Raw genomic sequence first — 22460 nt, 5'->3', positions numbered from 1 at the left:
CCTTCATATCATTGGTCTACATGTTAACAAAATTAAAATCAAGTTCAAGTTCATTTAGGGGCTGAATCACTGCAGATTTCAGGAAGGAAAATCTCCTCCATTCAAAGAAAAGTTTTAAAATAAGTTGTACATGTAATATGCCTTCACTAAGAAAACAGTGTTATGCCTTGTCATGTAGCTATTTCCCAAAGCCTCCCTCGTGTGCTCGCAGGTGGGGCTTTCAGGAGCAACTAGATCATGGGTGTGTGATACTGGATTCATCTACTAATTGGTTTAGCACAGTTCTTAGTGTGGGTGATGGGTTTACCGAAGAGGGAAGACCCACCCTGGGCATGGGTAGCACCAACCAACAGGCTTTCGACCTCGATGGAATAAAAAGGCAAAGAAGACTCATTGCTTCCTGCCTGCCACGCCATGAATGGTTTTGCCTCTGGGGAACCTGCCAACTATGGACTGAAACCTCTACAAATTATAAGCTAAAGTAAATCTTTCTTCCTTTAACTTGTGGGTATCAGGTATTTTGTCCCAGCAATGAAAGAGTATCCCTAAGTTTTGTATTTTTAATTTCCCAAACTGTGATTCGAGTAATAGCCTCAAGAACATTCCAAAGTAATCCAATTATTATTATTCTGACATATTCTTTACCACTGAAAGTTTAGTGACCGCACCTTTTCTTTCTCTTCTATTAAGTCATTAATGCGTGAGAGTACAGTTCCCTTCATGTTTCCCTTAAAAATAAGGAATACTTCATCCACAAACTACAATGCACTATCTACCACTAGCCACGCCATATCAGAACTTAGCTAATGGCAGAATTCAGGTGCTATTTCAGAGCATTAAATGTTATAAATAATAATTAATAATTAATAATTCCTACATTGGCTGCCAGTCTCATATTAGACCTTACTGTAGCGTACCTTTGTGAGTAAACTCCAAGTTTATTAACACATACAAATTTTAGACTAAACCCTCGAGCTGCAACCAGTAATAAAAGGAATAAAATCAGCATTCTCTTTGATTTACCTACACACATTCATATTCACCCTTGTAAGGGGCCACCGCCAGGCTGCTGCAGAAATACATTTTGTTGTAGAACTTCAGTATTACATGAATACCTCATGCTACAAGCATGAGGTATCTGTAGGTTAGGGAGGTTATTTTTCTTTAATTTAATTAATAAAAAAATAGCACTCAAAACATACTTAATAAAAGTATTCAAAAAAAAAAAGTATTCCAGGTATACTTTTACCAGAACCATCTGGAATACTCCAAAATCAATAGGGTCAGAGTATGCCAGTGAGGACTAAATGGTTACTTTTTATCCGTCTGTAACAACACATGGTACATACTTTATGCCCTAATTTATTCTAATTTTATACTTTGCTGGTGTGAAATACTGACTTTAACAAGTAACGGTTTACACTGAAAAGATCGTTTAAGGATTTAAAAGCAGGTTCTCAGGATCTCCCGTGGATCCCCACTTTTCCTGTGCAGGAGCAGCAGGGGAACAGTCAGGCAGGCAGCAAGTCTCGGTGGTCCTAGGAAAGCGTGAGCTCACTGGCAGTCACAGAATGACAGTGACACGCAAAACGTGGGAATTAGCAGAATGTGCAAGAACAGAGTAAGATTTTAAAAAGTCAGATGAATCATAAACATGATCACTCCAGTAACGATTTAACGTTGGCTACTCACCTGTCTCAAGCCCAGTGTCTTCGTGTCCCACATCTGCTTTATATTCCAGAAAAAGGGCTGCTCGCATTTCTGACAGGAATCACTTTCCAACCACTGAGGAGCCTGGGAGAGCAGGAAGTCAAAGCCAGCATCAGCACATCTGTCTGTTTACACTGCTATCTCACAAATGAAGACGGGAAGAGGTCTAGAACTTGCTGGGGTTACTACTTTTCTTTTCTTTCACAGTATATCTTAACCCGTTGTCACAATCAATATTTTATGTTTGTGTTGCACAATTATTACAATTTTAGCATTGTTTACAGGGTTATTTAATTTGAAATCTGTAGCTGTCAGGGAATACTTCAATTTTTATTGTGAGCTCTTAAGGGTTGTCTTTATGTTTTTCTTTTAAATGCTCAAATTTTGGAAATCTATATCCAGTTAACTAAAAATCCACTTCTTGCAGAGTCTGGTAAAATACCACCTGGAAAGGCTTGCAGGGTCAGGTGACTAACAGATCTGACAGAGGCAATACCCTAGTCACTGCAGGGCATCAGTAGTCCTGTGAACCTCGCATCTTGCTGCAGCCTCCCTTCGCAGCGCACTCTGCCAGTCTCAGGCATCCTCACACACCCATGGCCTGCCTGGCATTTTTGTTGAAACAGGAATCAAAGTGTCAAATTTACTTCATTAGGAACTTGGGAAACACTTTTCTAAACAAAAAAGTGTAAATGGTACTTGATTTTAAGGCATCCTTTAAAAGATTGTTTAATTCCGACCATCCGATGTTATTTATAACATTGAAGGTAGGTATAATAAACACTGTAGGAGGCTGGGAATTTAGCTCAGTGGTTCCATCACCTGCCTCACAAGCGCAAGGTCCTGAGTTCAATCCCCAGTACCAAACAAACAAACAAACAAACAAAAATAAACACTGTAGGAAATACTATTTTCTATACGTTAATCTAAGCAAAGATCATACAGAAATATTTTTTCTGAAAGTTAATTCCCAAGAAAAATGCATCTTCTAACAGGATGCAATGATGAGAGAATCAAAGAATTGATTGACACTGACCCTTAGGAAATAAGCACTAGCGGGCGGTTTATAGAAATTCTATGCGCTTTGATTTAAGGAATGGTACCCCTGATTATCTTGTTTCCTACTCCATCAAAACCTTGCGCATTCCCGTTTCTTACTTCGGATATGGCACTAGACACATTTCTACACAGGACAGCATTAGAAAGGTCATGGCTGGGCTGGCGGGGGGGTAAGATAGTCCCAAATAGACTAAATCTGGACAAGACAGAAGACAGTCTCTTTAAATCTTTAAGTACTGGGAAACTGGTGGAAATGAGATGGGAACAAAGAAAGAGTGATAGAGATGATGTACCTAGGTAAGAAGATCCCCACTCTGACACAGAATTACTGATTTCCACGGTCTGCAGAGCAGGGGACGTAGAAGCTGGCGGGCTTGGGGCACTGTGTGGGAACAATGTCCCTCAGGAAGACGTGGTGGGCTGTGCTGCTGCCAACAGGATGGGTACCCGCTTGGAGCCACCCTCCAGCCCCAGCGAAGACCACAGTGTCGGACCCCAGGGGACACCACGAGGGCTCTGATGCAAGCAGACTCATACATCAGTCTGTTCCGTACTAACAGCAGGAAACTCCATGCTCAGTTTACTGTTCCAAAATGTGAAGTCTAAAGACAGCCCTGAGGGCTTGTGGTGCAGCTCAGTGGTCGGGCGCTCATCTAGCAGGTGCAAAGCACTGGATTTGATCCCCAGCACCACAAAAGCAAACCAAACCAAACCAACTTTGATTTACGCACTTTCATGTATTCCTCAGTGCTCCAGACATTCACTGCTCTTTCAGCTATAGTTAATATGCTGAATTTTCTACTTTCCTGGGCCATACACTTTCTATTAAATATCACTTCATAATAAAATTTTTTTAACAATAAACTTTAGTTATCTGGAATTCAGAAATCTGGCCCTTACCTGAAATAGAAAGAGGAGTAAACACTTCTGAATTTGTGGGCAGAATGAAAACAAAGAGAAATCCCTGAATTAAAAGTCTTGCATTTTTCTCCCTTTAGCCCCTCATTTACGACATTACAGGCCTTTTTGCTTTTGTTTTTGATTTTTTTTTTTTTTGGTACTGGGGATCAAACTCAGGATCTTGTACTTGCAAGGCAGGCGCTGGAACCACTGAGCTAAACCCCCAGCCCTTTGCTTTTGTTTTTTGTGGTGCTGAGAATCAAAGCCAGGGCCTTGCAAATGTTAGGCAAGTGCTGCACCTGTGAGTTACACCCTCAGCTCTTACTGGCCTGTTTCAATCTATACAGCTGGTGGTTCACAGCAGATTAAAGTCTGTCCTAAATGGGACTAGGGCAGGGAGAACTGGAGGGAAGACAGTTCTAGGAAAAACTGTCAGTCCAAATGAAAAAAGAAACTAAAAGCCAGACATAAAATTATATTACTATGCAGCACACAATGATTTTTAGTCAGAAAGATGAAACTGCATTATGAAAAAATGAGTGAAATTATCAAATTTAGGTATGGGTGTTGAAATGGTTACCTTTATAAAGGGGCGGCACTGAAGAACCATGTTTCAATTACCTAGGATTCCCCTCTGCACATCCAGAAAGTGTCAGTCAATGGATTTCGTAGCCCTTTAGGATCTTTTCAAGTGATTCAACTTCAAGAAAGGGTATTTTTAAATACACAGACAAGTCATCTTTAAATTCTCAACTGCTTTCTAATAGTCTCAGAGAGCAGTTATCAGAGCTCAAAATCAGGAAGAGATCTCTTGTATTCAAATCCTGGCTTTGCCACTTCCCAGCTCTGCCCTGAGGTGCGTTATTTACCTTCTCCATGTCTCAGTTTCCTCATCACTAACACAATGGGTGTATACATCTCCTAAGAAGTGTTTTGAGCCAGGCACGGTGGGGGTTGCCTGTAATCCAGCACCCAGGAGGCTAATACAGGAGGATCATCTTGAGTTCAAGGCCGGCCTGAACTACGTAAGGGAGACCCTGTCTCAAAAAACCAAAACAAACAAACAAGAAAAGAAAAATGTTTTGAACAGTGCCTGGCATATGGTAAGTTTGGCATATCAAGGAGTTTGTGCATGCAAAGCAAATGCTCTACGACTGAGCTGCACCCCATTCCTACAAGGTTTACTTCACTAAATCTCCTCACAAGCCTAGGAAATACAGGCAACATTATCCCCACTCTACAGGCGCTTTTTGAGGCTCAGAAACTGAAGCACCTGTCCATGCACAGACGGAGGGAGGAAAAGACCCAGGCACCCAGGCTGTGACCCCGGCTTGTCCTGTTTTCTGCACCACGTGGTTCTCCGAACATGACTGCAGTGTGACAGTCAGCAGACCTGAGCTCTTGCCCCGGGGAGGGTAAGGGTTTAACAAAGAATATTATTTTACTGAGCTAGAGGGCAGAGGGGGCTCAAGGGAAGAACAAATATGCTTGAAAGAATTTGAGGTCAAGTAAAATAAGTATCAGAATGAAATAGGTTTTAGAACATATTTCAATATAAAAATAACTATAACTTCATTTCTTTTACTACTCAGAGTTTGGTGTTGAACTAACCTATCATAAACCATTCTGCTCTGTGCTTATTACTTAAGGAGAAAAGTTGGGGACAGAGAAGAGCAAAATAGAATATTAATCAAGCACTGTTTCACTTTTCTGAATCAGTTTCCATTTAATGTGCATAAATATGACCAGAGTAATTCCATTTCCATATTACCACTAACTGCCGCATTTACCTACGCTAATGTATCAAATACTATACTTTCTATAAACTGCTGGTTCCAAAAACAAGTTCCCTTAATAGACTCATTCTCTATAATTACTGTTTCTTGCTCATTTACACACTGTGCCTATTTTCACAAGTGACTTGGAAATTCCAAGCTAACCGTGGAGCTGGAGAATATGGAGTCAATCCTCTACATCTTTGGTTAAGGAAGTCCTAGAAATTGTACAGAACCCTAATTCAGAGTCAGAACCTTACAGAGTACAGCTGCTTTCCTTTCTACTGTATTTACTCAACCAGGAAAAAAAAAACTTGCCAAAAATAATGCATCTTTTTGATACCACTTCTCCACCTCTTCCACAGATGACTAAAAGGAAGTGATTCACCCCCACAGGAAGCACCTTGACAGATGGGACTATTTTTCCTGCCCCCAGATGTACACTCAGTTCACCCTTATATAACCTGAAAGGAAGCATTCTCCTCCTTTCTTGGAACTTGTAACTAGTAGCTGATAAATAAAAAACACTGCAAGTAGATGTCTGCAAAAGTACTATAATTCTGTAATCTTGAGCCAGTGTTAAACATGGTTAATAACGAGTTACTTTAAACCTTATCAAGAGATTTTTAAAAAATCAAAAAAGAGAAATTATTTCCTGAAGGTTACTAAAAAAATCTAGCCATCAGTACATACCTACATGAAGAACTGCATTTTATTATTTATAGGGAAGTCTGTTTCCTTCACTATATTACCAGTTTCTTGTGGGCAACAATCTTTACATACAGAATACAGTAGCCATATAGTCTGGAAATGAGTAATGTCACTATTTTTTAACAGACTATGCTTTGATTATTTCTTCTGGAACATGCTAAAAATTAAGGTTTATTGAGTGAAAATCAGACTCACAAATAATCAGAGGCAATGCAAAGTGGACACACACACAAGGGCGAGAGAGATCTGAAATAAGGCATGGTACCCACTGCCACACGGCAGTGCCCTCAACTCTACACTGACCAATTTCTTGTTGTGGTACCAGGGCCTACACCCAGGGCTTCACTCACACGAGGCATGCGCTTTACCACTGAGTTACACCACCAGGCCTTTTTATTTCCTATTTTGAGACAGAGTTTCACTGAGTGGCGCAGGCTGATCTTGAACTTGGGACCTCCTGCCCGCACTCCCAGTAGCTGGGATTACAGGCTGGCACCATCACGGCTGGCTCCACTAAAGCATTTATTATGTTATTTTCACCTAAGTCTCCAGACTGTGCAGCCGGCCACCCTGTAGGCGCTTGATAAATGTTTCTTAAAGTATGAGCCATTATCTCTGACACTCCCAATCTTCTCTAGAATCAATGTTTTAGCTACCAACGTCACTGGTTACAGAGGCCACTGAGGAGGCAGTTGCCAGTCCTGGCAGAGCTACGAATGGAAATCCTGCCCAGAAACCATCTGATGACATCTATAAATAGACCTGAGAATGTACTGTATATATCCTGGCACCAGAAGGTCTGGTTTCAAAAATTTGCCGGAAATAAATAAGAATCACAGAATGACAAGGTCAAGCATATTTACTGCAGCATTACTCAGAAGACATATTGTGTAGTCCATTTTAGTGTCATCTAAAGAAACAGAAGAGGCCTAAAGAAACAGAAATTCAATAATTTCACTTTGTGGAAGAGGGAATGAGCACTCAGAGAAATTAAGGTATTATCTAACAAGGACTCACAACTAGGTAGTGGCCCAACCAAGTTACAACTCAGTGGAACAGAACTCAGTGGAAAACAAGAGCAGAGAGAGACCTCTTCCCAGAAAAACAAATGCCTTGCTACACGCTGACAGCCCTGGTGGCCCTCAGGGCTTCCATACAGGAATGCTGTGGGGCCGTGAGAGTGCTTCAGAGGCCTCCATACAGCCCCAGTTCCCGGGCTGACCGACTGCCCAAGGCTGCCAGTGTGCTTATCAAGGCTGCGAATCAGACTGGGTGCAGTCTGGAGGCACACGGTGCTTGGGTGCTTGTCATCGGGAGAAGCTCTCCAATGGGGGACAATGTATACAAAATGAGACTCAGGCCCAGGCAGATGAGTGGCCAGTGGGAAAGTGAGACGCAGTGCTGTTCACCCCAGGGGAGAACTGAGGAGCCCGGTTCTCAGGTTCTCTCTTCATCAGCCTTGCCTCGCTCTGGCCTCTTACCTCCTCTCTGCTCACGTCCATGTTCCACACTGCAATTCCGCCATCTGAGGAGCAGGAGATGAGCTGCCTTGTGAGCTGAAGGTAACACAGTGACTGCACCCTGTCACTGCAAACACACACAACAGTCACAGGTCTCAGGGCAGGAAAACACGAAACTGTCTTCATTTAAGCTTCATTCTCTTCCCGCATTCAAGTTAGCAAGTGGCATTTTACCACTGAGTATTTTACCACTGGGAGACTGGCTTATACCATAACTGCACCGGCATCCTACAGCTTATTATACACAATCGGACTTTCTCTAATACAAACACTACTGCTTTCAAGTCTGCCATTCAGAATTTTGAGACAGAGACAGAATATGGACTATGGTTTTCTAAACCAATCTCCATGACTTCTTCTGAATGCACAAAATGTATCTACTTGTTCAGAAACAAGGAACAGGGGTGTGACTTTCCTACTGCAACACAGTTCATATGAATAAGTAGGCACCATGAAGACCACTAGTACATGCACGCACACACGCATGGCACCCAGGCATGCGCTGATGGGTAAAAGAAATCTGCCCCCTTTCCGCAGGCTTCTCAGACCATTCTTCTGGATGATGCACAGGAAAAACTCCCAAGCCTGTGAACTTTATATACCTAATCTTTCCTTAGCTAAATTTCAACTTGATTCTGATTACAGTAAACAGCTACAGCCCAATCAACATGGAGAGAAGGAAAACAGGGAGAAGGGGTGCTCTTACTTTCAAGATCAGAAGCCAAGATCTTAAGTACTACAAAGTCAGACAATCAGTGAATAAGACTGTCAAACTGTGCATTACTTCTTAATGAAATGCATTTTAGAATTTAAAAAACCTTAAGCATCCAGTTCAAGAATAGCTTAGTGCCCCATTACATGCCTCCTGTGAGGCCGAAGTCCTGCCCCGCAGTCTCTAAGCCACACCTGTCATAAACACATACTACAGATGTGACTCCGTGGCATGAAACGGTGCCAGATGCTCTTTGGACCAAGGAAGAAAACCTGTGCTTTGTTTTGTTTGGGCTGCTGAATACATTCAGGACCCACAAAAAGCCATTAAAAGTGGACTTAGTCTTATGAAACTGCTGTGTCAAAACACAGGGTGTGGAGAAAGTCTGGATGGAAATACTAATGCTTCCTCCTGGCTCCTCGCACCCTCAGTTTCCTCCCCTACCCCACCAAAAGTCACGCACTGGTGGCCCTGAAGCAAGAGCGTCCGGCCTTTCCTGCCTCCGATGTCCCACATGATGATGCTGTTGTCAGATGCTCCCGAGAAGAGCAGCCGCTGAATAGGGTCCCACCAGAGGCAGGCAACACTACCTAGGGATTTGAGAGAGAGGGTGGGTTAAATACAACTCTGCATCAGGAAATGCACATCTGACAGCTGAAGTGTGAACTAGGACTCGCTGGGCCTTTAAAATCCTTCTCCCAAGTCACAGAGAGGACCTGGGATATCCCTTATCTGAAGCTGTAAGACTAGGGTTTTCAATTGTGCTTCAAACAACTTTGAATATGTACAACAATTTATAAAGACAGTTTTCCTTGTTCTGTATTAATAAATTATAAAGTAGCTATACATGACATGTTAGTTCAGAAGATGCTACTGAAGAAAAACGTTCCTGCTAGTAATACTCTGAGAAGCCAGTGGCGTTTACTGTGCTCATCGCACACAAGATGGAAACCTAGGTTATTCCATGTCTCGGGGACCCAGTAGGCTTTTAACTTAAGACACCTATAATTAAGAAAAGTAAATGTCTCAGAAAGAAAGCCTGCAGGTAAACCAAACAATGATGCCCAAAGAGCTTAGGTAAGAATCCAAGCTTTACACTTCCCACTATATCTTGGCTAGCTTATCAAATGTGATACCCTGGGAAATCTTTTTTTCTACAAATTTCTCCTTCAATGGACTTTGCATTGTTCATTGGTTATTATCTGCCTAGGAAAAATAATTTTTTTATAATAACAAACTTTAATTTTTTTATTTTTTGGTACTAGGGATCAAACTCTAGACCTTGCCGCTTCCAAGGCAGGCACAGCACCACTGAGCTAAATCCCCAGCCCCAATTTTTTTATTTTTTAATAAATTTTATTTCATCCCATTCCCCCAGAATATTTTTGATTAACTGAACAAAACTGAATCAGTTACACAAGCTACTAATAATTTTGTAGGTATACAAAAACTAATAAAGTCATAATCAGAAGCTCTTCCAAGATAAAAATGAAAACAGAAGTACTTTATACAATTAGCTTGAAGAGTCAATTTTGCATGAATTCTGACTGCTTAATCCTATGCACTACATACTGCATCTGGAGCCTAAGAGGACATAAACACAGTCTTTTCCATGGAAACCTCAAAGCAGCCATAGAGACCATTCTGCCCTCAGTAACTCAGAGGAGACTTAAGGGCCTGGGGGTTGTAGGAGGGTTAGTCAGAAATGGAACATGGCTTCCTCGGGCTTCTGCTTTTTGGCCCAAATCTATTCTAACCTGCTATTCTACCTTCTTCCTTTTCTTCTACAAAGTTCCTGATCTGCTAGTCTATTTTACCTGAGTGGGTTAGCTAGAACATACAGCACACATTTAAGTTTTTGTACTAATAAGTCCATCACTAATTCTTTCAAATCTTCAATTTCTCACTCTAAACCAGATGGCCTCAAAGTTTTTAATTTTTAACTCACACCAGAACTTGACTTTTAGGACGTGAGGACAAACTGTTTGCATTATAGCTTTGTGTTCAATGATTGAACACACTATTACACACGAGTACACAGCAAGTTACCCAATATGGTCAACAAGATCTTAAAGCCCCTCCACAGAACCCTCAACTCACTGCACTACAGAAACAAGGACATTTTGATCCAGTCATTCATTTCCCCCAGTCCCTAGCCAGGGTGCTCCCTTAGTATCAGGCTGAAGCAGTCCACACATTGCTTCTAATTGGATTGATCTAAGAGGTTTTGTTTAATGTCCTACAAATGTCCTATTATGATGATGATGATGATGATGATAATGACAATTCGTCCAAAGGTCTCACTATTTATAATAAATTTTAAAGATGTTAAGAAAACAATAATTTAAAACAGTAAACAATAAAGTATTATCTGATCAAACAATTTAGAAGAATTTTTTGACCACATGAAATGGAATCCAACACCTTACCTTCTCTTAGTTTTTTCTCTAAATCCCATCAAACTGAAGACTGACAGAATCAGAGCCAATCATGAAGACCATGAAGAGTTGCTCACTCATGAAATCACAAAGGTGAGAACTGAATTGCAATGCTTAAGTTAGATGAAAACCTGTCCGGTGATCACAGCCTACCTTCATGTCCTTTGAGGGTTGTGATAACTGAACACGTGCTCTGCTCAAGCTTCAGCAGGGTGATCTGTCCAGAATAATCACCAACAAAAGCGTACTGAGTATCAAAGTCGTATCTGAAGAGAAGCAGTCAAGGACATAGGACACGACTCTCTGGCAAAGTCTTCCCATAAAAAACATGGCAGCTTCGTCATGGTTAGAATATAGAAATCACACATTTTAAACAGAATATGCACAAACCTAAGAGTGTAACAAGAAAAGAAGTGCTCAAAGGAAAATCATACAGAAAACACTGAAAGTTAAAAATCAAAACACCTGTAATTATGAGGCAAGTTAATATTCATTCATTCATTCAACAAAAACTCACTCAGTTCCTCTTAGTGTACTAATAAACAGGCTTTAAAAGAGCTAAGAGCTGGTAGTGAAGACAAACAGATAGTTATAATCAAGTAATAAAACAGTCAAATTGTTAAATAATGAAAACAACAAGAAAACTCTGGAACAAAATGGCCTTTTAGGAAATACTTCTAAAAATAACGACAACAAATACAGGGCATGAACCCATCTTTCTTTTGGCCTAGATAATTTAGCTTTAAATGAAGAGGAGGATTTGCTTTAAATTACTATGGGCAGTTTAATCATCCAAAAGCCAGTTACCTGCGGTAGAAGTAAACTTCCATTCAAAATATGTTAACTATTGGTAAAAATTCATTACTTTCTCAGTTTGTGCCCATAAACATTTAAGGAAAACCAGTAGTCTATACACAATAGGATAACTCTATTTAAATAGGATAACTGCTACTTTTCCAAAAGACAAATCAAAGAAACATCACAAGCCAGGCTATTACAATTCTGTGACATGTTCTATAAATCCATTATTAGAGCCCTCGCATGTGACAGAAATACTAATAAACACAACGTGCCTGAGTATTTTTTCTTTATTTGACCTTAAAGTGTAGGGTACCATTTTAAATGCTTGTTTTCAATATCTCATGCTGTTCATTCATCTGAAGTAAATATTTGTCATAAAAACTCTGACAGAAAAAGAATTTTACTGTGTGAAACTACCCCAGGGCATTTGCCTGGTGTTGACAGTCTTGATCCTGCCATCACTGGAACACAAAGTCACCAGAAACAGCCGGGAGCAGGTGAGCTCTGTGAGAAACAAATTCCACACAGTAGTGGGGAATTTTTAAGGTAGTAATTTTTAACATTTTGGGGACCCTAAAGTACCTCTGAGATTATTATAAGGGTGACAGACACTACACTGATACATGCACATATGTATACACACACACAGCCTGAAACAAAAGTTATATATAAAATGTCTTATAGCTCATTCATGAACCCCACAGCCTATATATATATTTTCTCGTAGGATCTGCAAATAATCAATTACCAGAAGATCAGTTCCTTTTTCCCTTCTTCATACAATGAAGTTTTTCAATTTGCAATGCAAAGGAATAGAGGGAGAGGGTGCTTCGGGTTTTCCCTAATTAGTATTTTAAAATGACTGTCTCCCAGCAGAGAATAGCAAATTCATCTAATTTTATTAAATCTGTTTTATACCAAAGAAAAGCAGATTCAGAAATTCTTGAATTTTAGATGAAACATGGAGGAATCATTCACTCAGTCTTTAGAGCTCGGTTAACCACTGATGATGATCAGATCCCAAAGTAACTACTGATAGAGGGCTGGCAGGAGCGGCGTGAAGGATACTGGAGACACGAGGCCCAGGAGGAGAAGAGGTGCCGGCCCAGCATGCTCCCGCTCCGCACACACATCCAGCTCAAGCACTTGTCATGGCCAGTGCTGATCACCCACTCGGTGGCCGCGCTGAAGACGATGGCAGACACCCTGTTCTGGTGAGCTGCAAGGAGAGAAGGGGAGTCTGTAATTTGGGAAGAAATGTGAACCTCAGAAGTAATTCCCCATGCGGGGACAATCAGTCTCCACCTGGTGTCCCCAGTCACACCGTGGAAACAGCTACCCTCTGCGGACCCGCACGGAGGCGATCATGAAAGAGAAATGTTCAAGATGGATTCAAGGAACAGATCAGAGAACTGGTTTTTGTTCTTTGGGTTTTGTCTTGGTTTGTTTTATTCGTTTGTTTCTTACTTTGTTCTAAAAACCCTTAACTATCGCTGGGCATGACAGTGTGTGCCTGTAATCCCAGCTCTGGGGAGGCAGAGGCTGTCATGAGTGGAGGCCAGCCTGCACTACACAGTGAGTTCAAGTCCAGCCCGAACTACATAAAGAGACTCTGTCTCAAAAACCAAACCAACCAACCAAACAAACAAAAACCCTAACTACAATGAGTTCCATATGGAAGGCAGCAGTCTTTTCTTAACAGAGCAATTTTTAAAAACCTCCTTCAGAGATTGACCCCTTGGAAAACACAGGCATTGTAAAGAACACTTGCAGTTTTCTGTAATTAAAAAAGTGACAAAACATTTTGTTTCTGCAATAAGTTTTGTGCGTAACTATTACTTATAAAGACCAAGCATTTTCAAAGATCTCTACTCCAAACTAACAGCTGTAAATGAGGAAGCTCTTCTGTCTATCATCTAACTTCTGAAATATTTTTAGTTCAATTGTAAGCCACACCAGGGCAGTGATCTGACTCTACTTCATTGGGTACGGGACCTTGCATGCAGCAGGTGTTTCATCAATGACCAATCTGATGAATGAAGTCAGGCTAGACAGGGAAGGCAAGGCCTTTGCTCTAAGCTATACAGACTGCTTTGGGAGAACCAAGGGACTCTCCCCAAAAGTGTGTGGACGTCAGGTGAGCCAGTGCTAGGTGCGATGTTGTGCAGTTAAATACTCATGAAGGATCCTGAGGCTTAAAGCATGCTCTCCAGTAATTAATCTTTTTTTTTTCGGGGGGGGGGGTACTGGAGATCAAACTCAGGACCTTACGCTTGCCAGGCAAGCACTGTGCCACTGAGCTACATCCCTGGCCCTCCAGAAAATTAATCTTAAACTCAAGTAAACCAAGTCCCGGCTAAGGAGTCAGTGACAACTGATGTACTGATGTTCTGGGGCTCGGTGGTTTTTCTTTTTCCTGTTTTAATGCTATTTCTAATTTCCATAAGCACAGGGTAGGTATACACCCATTTTTAGATAAGAAAACGGAGATGCAAATATTAAATTCACTGACTCTATGCCCAGTCTTGCAAGTAATAGATTAACTTGGTTTGTCTGGCCCCAAACTTTTTCCACTTAAATCTGCAGTTGTCAAACTCGGGACAGTGGCAATATTTATATGAGCTTGTGGCAAAGATACTGGAGTGAGCAGTCCATGATCTCCTCAGGAAGACCTGTCCTATTCCTAAGACTACATCCTTTCGGCTATTTTATTTTATAAATGTTCTTTCTTTTATGAAATTACAGTGAAATATGGCAACGCTTATTTTGCTTCATTTTTCAAAAAACTGACACTTGGCAAAAAAGAAAAACTGGCACGCTTTAAAGCCCCTAAAAAAACCTGACAACCAAAATATAGATACAATGAAACATGTAAATGAGAAATAATTTGAAAAAGAACTTAATGGCAAATAAAATAACTTATTAAGGAATTTGGGTTTTGGCAAAAAAAAAATTAGGCACATGATAAGAGATCTCTAAATTACTAGATATATATTTAATAAAAGGTTTACAGATTCTTGATTTTTTTTAAAAAAGATACACTTGCAATGACAACTGAGAGTTCAAAGTTTTTTCAGTTGTTGTAATAACACCAAGTATACATTATTCAACAATGCAAGACTGTTACTCATTGTCACAATACAGTTTCCAGGAAAGAAATATCAATTTCAAGTGCATGGTTATGACTGCATCGCTCATCTCTTAAATTAGAATCAGGTTAACAACATCTAGGGAAAAGCAATTTAGTTTTACTGAAGTTCAAAAATGTTTTTCCTGTATCCTAAAATTCACCAAGACCAAAATTTACCAAGATAAACTACACGTAACTAACACATCTAGATTCTAATTTCACCTTTAAGCACAAGCCTGAAAAACAAAATTTGAGGCTGTTATGCCTCTGGCAAAATTTCTGGGAATCAGCTAATTGGTCTGTCTGGAACCCACAATTTAATCAAATTATTTGGCTCTGCCATTTCAGTCTAAAGTTAACACTGGAAACTAGCTTTTGTTATATGTAAAAACATCTCAATGCACAATGAAGAGTTAAAAACCAGAAAAAAGGTGTGTATGCCACAGGTGTTCCAAAGCAAAATACTTGTAATTCAATTTAAAAATATAGACAATCCCAGGAAATATGGTCACAGTCATGAGCATTCATGAAAGATGACTTTGGTCAATGTAATAAAGCTTACATAATTTTCAAATTGATCATTTTTAACTATCAACCTGGCAAGAAAAAAATTGTGAACACTTAATGAGTAGGACCTCTCAACCACTATTTATGGGGTTGTAAAAATTTACACTACTGCTCAGAAGCAGTTTGCACAACAGATCTAGAGCGGTGGTGGCGAACCTATTGCACACGTGCCGCACTGGGCTGTTTGCAGCATTGAAAACTCTAAAAGGTTTGCCATCACTGATCTAGAGCATTTAAAAAAACTTTTTAAAATTTGACTTATTCTACTTGTAGCAATTTGTCTTAAACAGAAATAATCAGAATTATGGAACTAGAATCAGAGTAATAGCCCAGGATCACACACATTCATGCACAGCTATAAACTGTATACAGATATTCTCCTTTAACAACCTCCTGTGTAATAACTGCTAGACACAGGAACGTGACAAGCCTTGAAGCCATATGGTGGCTTCTTCTATGGTACAGTATTGCAATTTTTGCTGTTGGTACTGTACAGTAGTTCTGTAGTTTTATATTCTGTTATACATTGCAGTACTGCATGTAAGAGTTATGCAAATAAAAGCAAAGTTGGAATTTCCTTTGTCCTGAATATTGTAATGCACATATTACATACGATTCCTTACTCAGTGACCAACTAATTTAACGACCTAGTTGCAGGAACGCAACTCAGTCATTAAGCGAGGAATCTCTGTACAGACTCACAGATAAAAATACACAAACATACACACAAACATACCTACTGTATATAGCAGTGTTATTAAAAAATGAAAGCACTGTTTATGTCTAGTAATAGAAGAATGGTTAAATTAAATCTCATACATGTACTCAATACACAAAATTTTCAATGTTAATGAACAGGTAAGAATGGTAAATAACTCTGTCTCACATAATTGAAGTAACTAAACTAAAAAGTTAATGTGAAATGGAGATGAGGTTCTAATTCTGTGGGTGTACATCTACATGTATCTATCTGCAAGCAAGTGCACAGGTGTATCATACTTACCTGGGTAGGTCTTGGTAAAATTCATTTTATTAAAATCTTCAGAAATGTGAAATTCCTAAAAGTAAACATATGCAATAAGAAAATAGTTATATGTTTTTAAATAAGAGAAACTGAACTTTCAAACGAAGTAAAGTCCAATTATGGCTGTCGTAAGATCTGAAACCTAAGACGAGCTATTTATTTAGGCATGACATGAATTGCTCCTTTCAGCAAATCCATTCATGGCCATTCTTTGAAGGGGCAGACAGACTCCAATAAAGAAATAAAAGAAATACATAAAGTGCTGTTGATCAGCACAGCATTTTTATCCAGTTCTTCCTCCACAAGTGAACGCCATATATATGTAGGTTCTCCCTCTAAAGTACAGATCTTTGGTCTCTTGGGGAAAAAAAAAAATCCAAGATGATGTATAAGGGGCAGAACTGCAAAGGCCCATTACCAACAGGGCTCACAGCTACAGAAAACACATGTCCCAGGGGATCATGGAGGTTTAGCGGGGCGAATTCATACATATTCAATGTAAGAGATACTACCAAAACTTAAAATTTATAGACTTTGGGTGGTTCTCTTTTTATACTTTTTTTTTTTAAAAACAAAAGTTTTTCTATAGGCAATGCAGTTTATAACTTGGAAAAAATTAAAAGTACATACTTTTTTAATGAAAAAATAAGCCTCAGCATAAAATTGAGAAAAAAATAAAACTGAAAGCAAAGGCACTGATTAAGATTCTATCGATGGATACTAAATTGTTAAGTTCTTAAGTCTCTGGGTAACATGGACAGTATGTTTATGGATGACTAGAGGAGAAGTACAGACCTCTTGATCACCATCTTCCTTTGCCAAAAGCAGAACTACATCTGCACTGTATGTACTAATCATAGTTGGGTGCAAGGTCACTGAAACAACCGCTAACTGCTGCTGACGTGGATTGACACTGTTCCTTTCCACTGAAGAGCTCTAAGAGCTTGTGCACTGCTATGCAACTGTGAAGTCTATGCTTTAAGCAGAACCCATGAGAAGGGTCCCTGGAGAGAGAAATGCAGGACCACCCCCCCCCCCGAGAAATTACTTGGGGTTTGCACTCAATGGCTTTGTTTTATACTTTTGCGCACTTCATCCTGATATCCCTGTGAAGTTCTCAAGGGCCAAGAGGAACTGTGGCATTCACTACCACACAGTTCATTTATAGCAGTCCTTAACACCTGCCTCCTACTGTGTACGGAACAGGGAAAGGAGACTTTACCAGAACCCCTGCAGTGGGTCCTGGTCTCCTGTGAGCCAAGACAGACCAAGGCGAATTAAAGAATAAAGACAGGAAACGAGACTCAGAGAAGAGGCTGGGTTCTAGGCCTGATCAATGCTGCTCTGAGCACCGAAAACAAAGGCACCCCAAGCTTGCCACTATTTATTGGGTTCATAGAGAGTAACTGATGACTCAGAGGGTGGTGGTAATAAGAGGAAGTACCAGATGTCTGGGAGGGTGGCAATAATCCTAAATTGACAAGGATCTTATGCTGATGAGGATCTCAGGTCAATGAGGAACTTATGTTGAGGAGGATGGTAAGAGGAGGAAAGACTTTCTTATAACAGTAGGTGGGATGAGTTAAGCTGATAAGGAATTTGTCCCTCCCAAGTGAAAGCTTTCTCTTACTACTCGGTTCTCAAGTCAGGATGTCTTCAACTGATGAAATCCTGCCCTTGAGCGTCACAGCATCATGGGACCACTGAGGTCTCAGCTGTGACCAGAGGCAAAAAAGGAATTATATTTCGGCATGTCACAGCCGGCTTGCAGGCAAGAAGGCCAGGCCTAATCATAATTTAATTGTGAAATGATTTTTTCCCCAAAATTATGTAGAATGGTTCCTGATGCTGCTGCACAAACTGCTTGGGCAGGAGGCTGTCCTCCCTCCTGGCTCTTTCCTCCTGGCAGTTAAACAAAAGCAAGGTTTCTTCAGTTTAAAAAGCAAAACAATAATAACAGTAAACTCTTAACTATACTACAACTTTCCCTGTCCCCTTCTCAGCCAAAAGCTCCCTAAAGATCAGCCCATGCTGGCTACCCTCCAACTGCCCCCTGCCGGTCACCCTTCACCCCACTGCCACCTCTGCATAGTCTTTTTTTTTTTTTTTTTGGTACCAGGGATCGAACTTGGGTCCTTGCACTTGCACAGCAGGCGCCAAAACCACTGAGCCAAATCCCCGGCCACCTCCATATAGAAAAGGCTCTCCCTGCCACCACCAGCTGCCTTCACACGACTGCCCTGGTCTCAGCCTTGCCTTGCACCTTGTTTGTAGTCCCCTTCCCAAAACTCCCTCCTCAGGCTTCCAGCGCTGCCCTCACTGTCTGGCTGACCTTCCTGCCATTCTGCCCCTTTTGCCTCTGACTCTCCTGTGGGCTTTCAGTCCTGACTCTCCCTTAACAACATCCATGTTCCTCAGCGAATATGGGCTGGCTCTCCACTCTTCTCAATCCACCTCCTACCCCTAGTCCACGGCAGCGACGGTGTGGTTCCCACAGCATTCTCCACATGCAGAGAAGGGCCAACACCAGCCCAGAGCAAACCCTTGGGGTTCAGGCTCGCTCACCCAACTGTCAAAACTGAACTCTTGAAGCTGTCACCTTTGCTCTGCCACCAGACCAGTGTTTCTTAATCTCAAGGTGGCATCCTGAAACAGCCTACCTGGCACCCCAACTTTCAGCCTTACCCCTCAAAACCATCTTCCACATGCTGGTACCCTGAGCTAAGAGAAACCGGAAACCTGATCCCCTTGCTTAATGCTCTTCGGTGGCTCCCCTCGCTGCAGTTTCCCCAACACATTCTGCCCTAAGGTTCATCTAGAGGCCTTGCTAAAACACAAGGCCCCAGGTCACTGTGTTCCCTCTCGCATGCTGGCCCGCCCTGGAGCTGTAGGGGGTGCTCTTTTCTTACTTTTACTTGGCCCAAACTCGCTCTGCAGAGCCTACTTCTTTTCCTACCTTTAATAAAACTTCACTCCTGTGAAAAAAATAAATAAAATAAAATGCCCAGGCTCCTCCCTAGTGAAGGTGAAGCTGTGGGTCTGAAGTGGCGCTGGAGTATGGATCTCACCCAATTCCCTAGATAACCTGTATACCCACACAAGTTTGGGAATCAGCTTGTAAGTAGTCTGACTTCCTCAGCACCACACTCGAGGATCCCATCTCCCCCTCTACCCTGGCTGCCGCCCCTAAATGCTGGCTGGAGAAATTCAGGACTGGGGTCTGGCCCTGTCTCCCCTCATTTCCTCCCCAAGTGATCACAGGAGTCCTCAAGGCTGGAAGTGACTTGCGTGCTGAGGACTCCAACGCAGGCCGTCCCTGTCCCTCGGGCTCCAGGTCTGCCTAGCCATCTGAGTGCCTTGCTGGTACCTCAAACACTTGGCCAATTCCTCACTGCCCCTCTTCCCTCCAGCAGGGACACCACTGTCCGCCCAGTTCCTCAAGCTGAGGACTCCTGCCCACACACCCAAGCTAACACACATGAATTCAGGATGCAACTCAAATCCATCTACTCTGTCACCGTCACCGAGCCCTTCTCCGAGGTTGCTACAACAGTCTGACTCCACTCTCGCTGCCTTCAAGTCATTCTCCAAAAGCAGTCACACCAATCTTTTAAAAGTGTGAATTATATAATGTCATTCATCTGTCAAAAACCCTGTAGCAGCTTCTCACTGAACTTACAGTAAAATTTCAAACTTGATCCAGACCTACAAGGCCCTTCCTGACCTGGCCTCAGCACCTGCTGTCCCTTCTTGTCACTCAGTACTGCCTAGGCATAAAGACCTCCTCCACACCCTTGAACACACACACAAATCCATCCCAAGCCTTCACAAAGCATTCGCCTCTGCAAACGTCTCTGGCTTTCTACCTCAGGACTCTGTGACAAGGGTGAAGACAATCAAGAACAATCTGTGACAAAATGTCGCTGGGATAATTAGCTATCCACATGCAAACAAATGCATATGGAACTCTCCCTCAAATTGTATATAAACATTAACTCACAATGGAGCAAAGATCTAAACGTGAACACTAAACTATAAACTTCTTAGAAGAAAACCTAAGTATAAACTATCATTTATTCCTATGAAAAGTGGTACAGGTGACCCTGTACCAGGCAATAGTTTCTTAGGTCTTCTATCTAAAGCACAAACAGCCCCCCAAAAGTACTTTATTAAACTTTAAAATCAGGCAAAGGACCTAAACAGACATTTCTCCAAGGAAGACACACAAAAGACCAACAGGCTTAATGAAAAGATGCTTTGCATCGTTAGTCATTAGAGAAATGTAAGTTAAAACCACAATGAGGTACCGTTTCACAGCCACCAGGATGGCCATAATAAAAACAAAATAGGGCCAGGGATTTAGCTCAGTGATTCCGGTGCCTGCCTCGCAAGCGCAAGGTCCCAAGTTTGATCCCCAGTCCCAAAAAATAAAAAGAAAAACAAAATAAACCCAGAAAGTAAGTGTTGGCAATGATGCGGAGAAACTGAAACCCTCATACACTCCTGGTAGGAATGTGAAATGATGCTGTTATCTTGGAAGTTTGGTGGTTCTTTAAATGTTAAACGTACCAATTCCACTCCTACATATACCCAAATGAATTGAAAACATACATTCCTGTTATACATGAAATTTACACATGATGCTCACTGCCACAGTATTCCCAATAACCAGAAAGTGAAATAATTCAAATTTCTATCAACTAATGAATGGGTAAAGTGTGGCTTATTGCTAAAAGAATACTATTCCACCACAAAAAGGAATGAAGTGACTAATTCAAGTTATAGTATGGATGAACCTTGCTAAGTGAAAGACAACAGACACAAAAGGCGACATGTCTCACACTGTATAAAATGTCCAGGACACACAAATCCCCATATTCAGAGAGTGCCAGGGGCCGAGGGAGAGGGGAGCGGGGAGTGATTGCTAATGGCTATGAGGTTTCTCCGGGGGATGGAAGGATGTTTTGTAGTTAGAAATTGGTAATAATTACCTCGTTTTTAGTATATACCACAAAACCACTGAACTGCACACTTTAAAACGGTGACTATTATAGTATATGAATTATTTAAGGAAAAAGTAAATATATGCATAAAATTAGACCCATAAAACACCTGTCCAAATTAGATTTAAAATTTCAGCATCCGGCCAAAGGTAATGCGAGGAGCAAGGCCTTACACTGCCTGAGTTGCGTCCTGCACCTCCTCTGCTTCACACAGACACAGTGACAGAGACTAAAAGACAGGAGCTGAGAAGGCTGTGCTTTGTGGACAGCTGGAGCACCAACCAGGACAACCATTGGACAGGGACAGCATTCTGAGCTCCACGAGATCGCTTACAATTAAGCATTAATTAAAAGTAACATGTTTAGGCTTAACGTGTTTTGAGACAGGGTCTCACTCTGTAGTTCAGGCTGGCCTCAAACTTGCAGGATCTTCTTGCTTCAGCCTCCTGAGTGTTAAGTTTGAACAGTCTAAAATCAGTGAACACAGAGAGGTCAGGACAGACTCTAAGGAAAACATTCTGTAAGCTACCTACCATCATAGCTCCGTTATCCTGGCCCACAAATATCCGTCTGCTGTCGTGATGGTAAGCCATGGTACAGCAAGGAGCTGTTGGAAAGATAGAGACCACATTACCAGCACAGCTCAGCATTTTAAGTTGTTCAAAGTGCATTATTATTACAAAGAGCTACATGATAAATGTTTTAAAATGAGGGCAAATTTGCTTTATGAAAAACATTATGTAAACTGAAAATATAATTAAAGGTGTCTCTGTAGTTTAAAATCTTAATTCTATACATCTTCCCAATTATTTTGGGGGGTTTTGTTTTGTTTGGGTTCCGGAAATCGTACTTAGGACCTTGTGTTTGCCAGGCAGGCATGGTGCCACCCACTAAGCTAAATCCCCAGCCCCTCAATTATTTATATAATGCTCGGTAAAGTGAACAAGCTGATGCCTCATCTGACTGAAACTCCAACCACTCAGGAGAGTCATTCTGCCCCTGCCACCAATCCCTACCAGAGTCAATGAGTAGCAAAGAGGGGCTCCCAGCACCAGAATTCTCACTCCATGGCACATGCAAGCAAGCTAGGAAAGCCACCCTGGGATTGTT

At 41.3% G+C, this 22460-nt stretch overlaps 1 protein-coding gene across 2 annotated transcripts in view; it reads right to left on the bottom strand.

Annotated features, from left to right (window-relative positions):
• Positions 1 to 22460, bottom strand: part of Wdfy1 (WD repeat and FYVE domain containing 1) — a 52155-nt gene that overhangs the window by 8570 nt on the left and 21125 nt on the right. For both annotated transcript variants that reach the window (XM_004864467.4, XM_087205989.1), the window contains exons 3-9: positions 21884 to 21957; positions 16327 to 16381; positions 12695 to 12845; positions 10979 to 11091; positions 8851 to 8977; positions 7637 to 7742; positions 1693 to 1794 (exon numbers count right to left, since the gene is read on the bottom strand). In XM_004864467.4, the coding sequence (XP_004864524.1) occupies positions 1693 to 1794; positions 7637 to 7742; positions 8851 to 8977; positions 10979 to 11091; positions 12695 to 12845; positions 16327 to 16381; positions 21884 to 21957 (728 nt within the window). The remainder of the gene's footprint in view (positions 1 to 1692; positions 1795 to 7636; positions 7743 to 8850; positions 8978 to 10978; positions 11092 to 12694; positions 12846 to 16326; positions 16382 to 21883; positions 21958 to 22460) is intronic.

This window comes from Heterocephalus glaber, unplaced genomic scaffold (assembly GCF_053883595.1).
Source record: "Heterocephalus glaber isolate CG9 unplaced genomic scaffold, H.glaber_assembly_v1.0 deba00000621, whole genome shotgun sequence".
In the NCBI taxonomy this organism is placed as follows: domain Eukaryota; kingdom Metazoa; phylum Chordata; class Mammalia; order Rodentia; family Bathyergidae; genus Heterocephalus; species Heterocephalus glaber.
The sequence above is the reverse complement of the archived record's forward strand: the minus strand, read 5'-3'. Positions and strand labels throughout refer to the sequence as shown.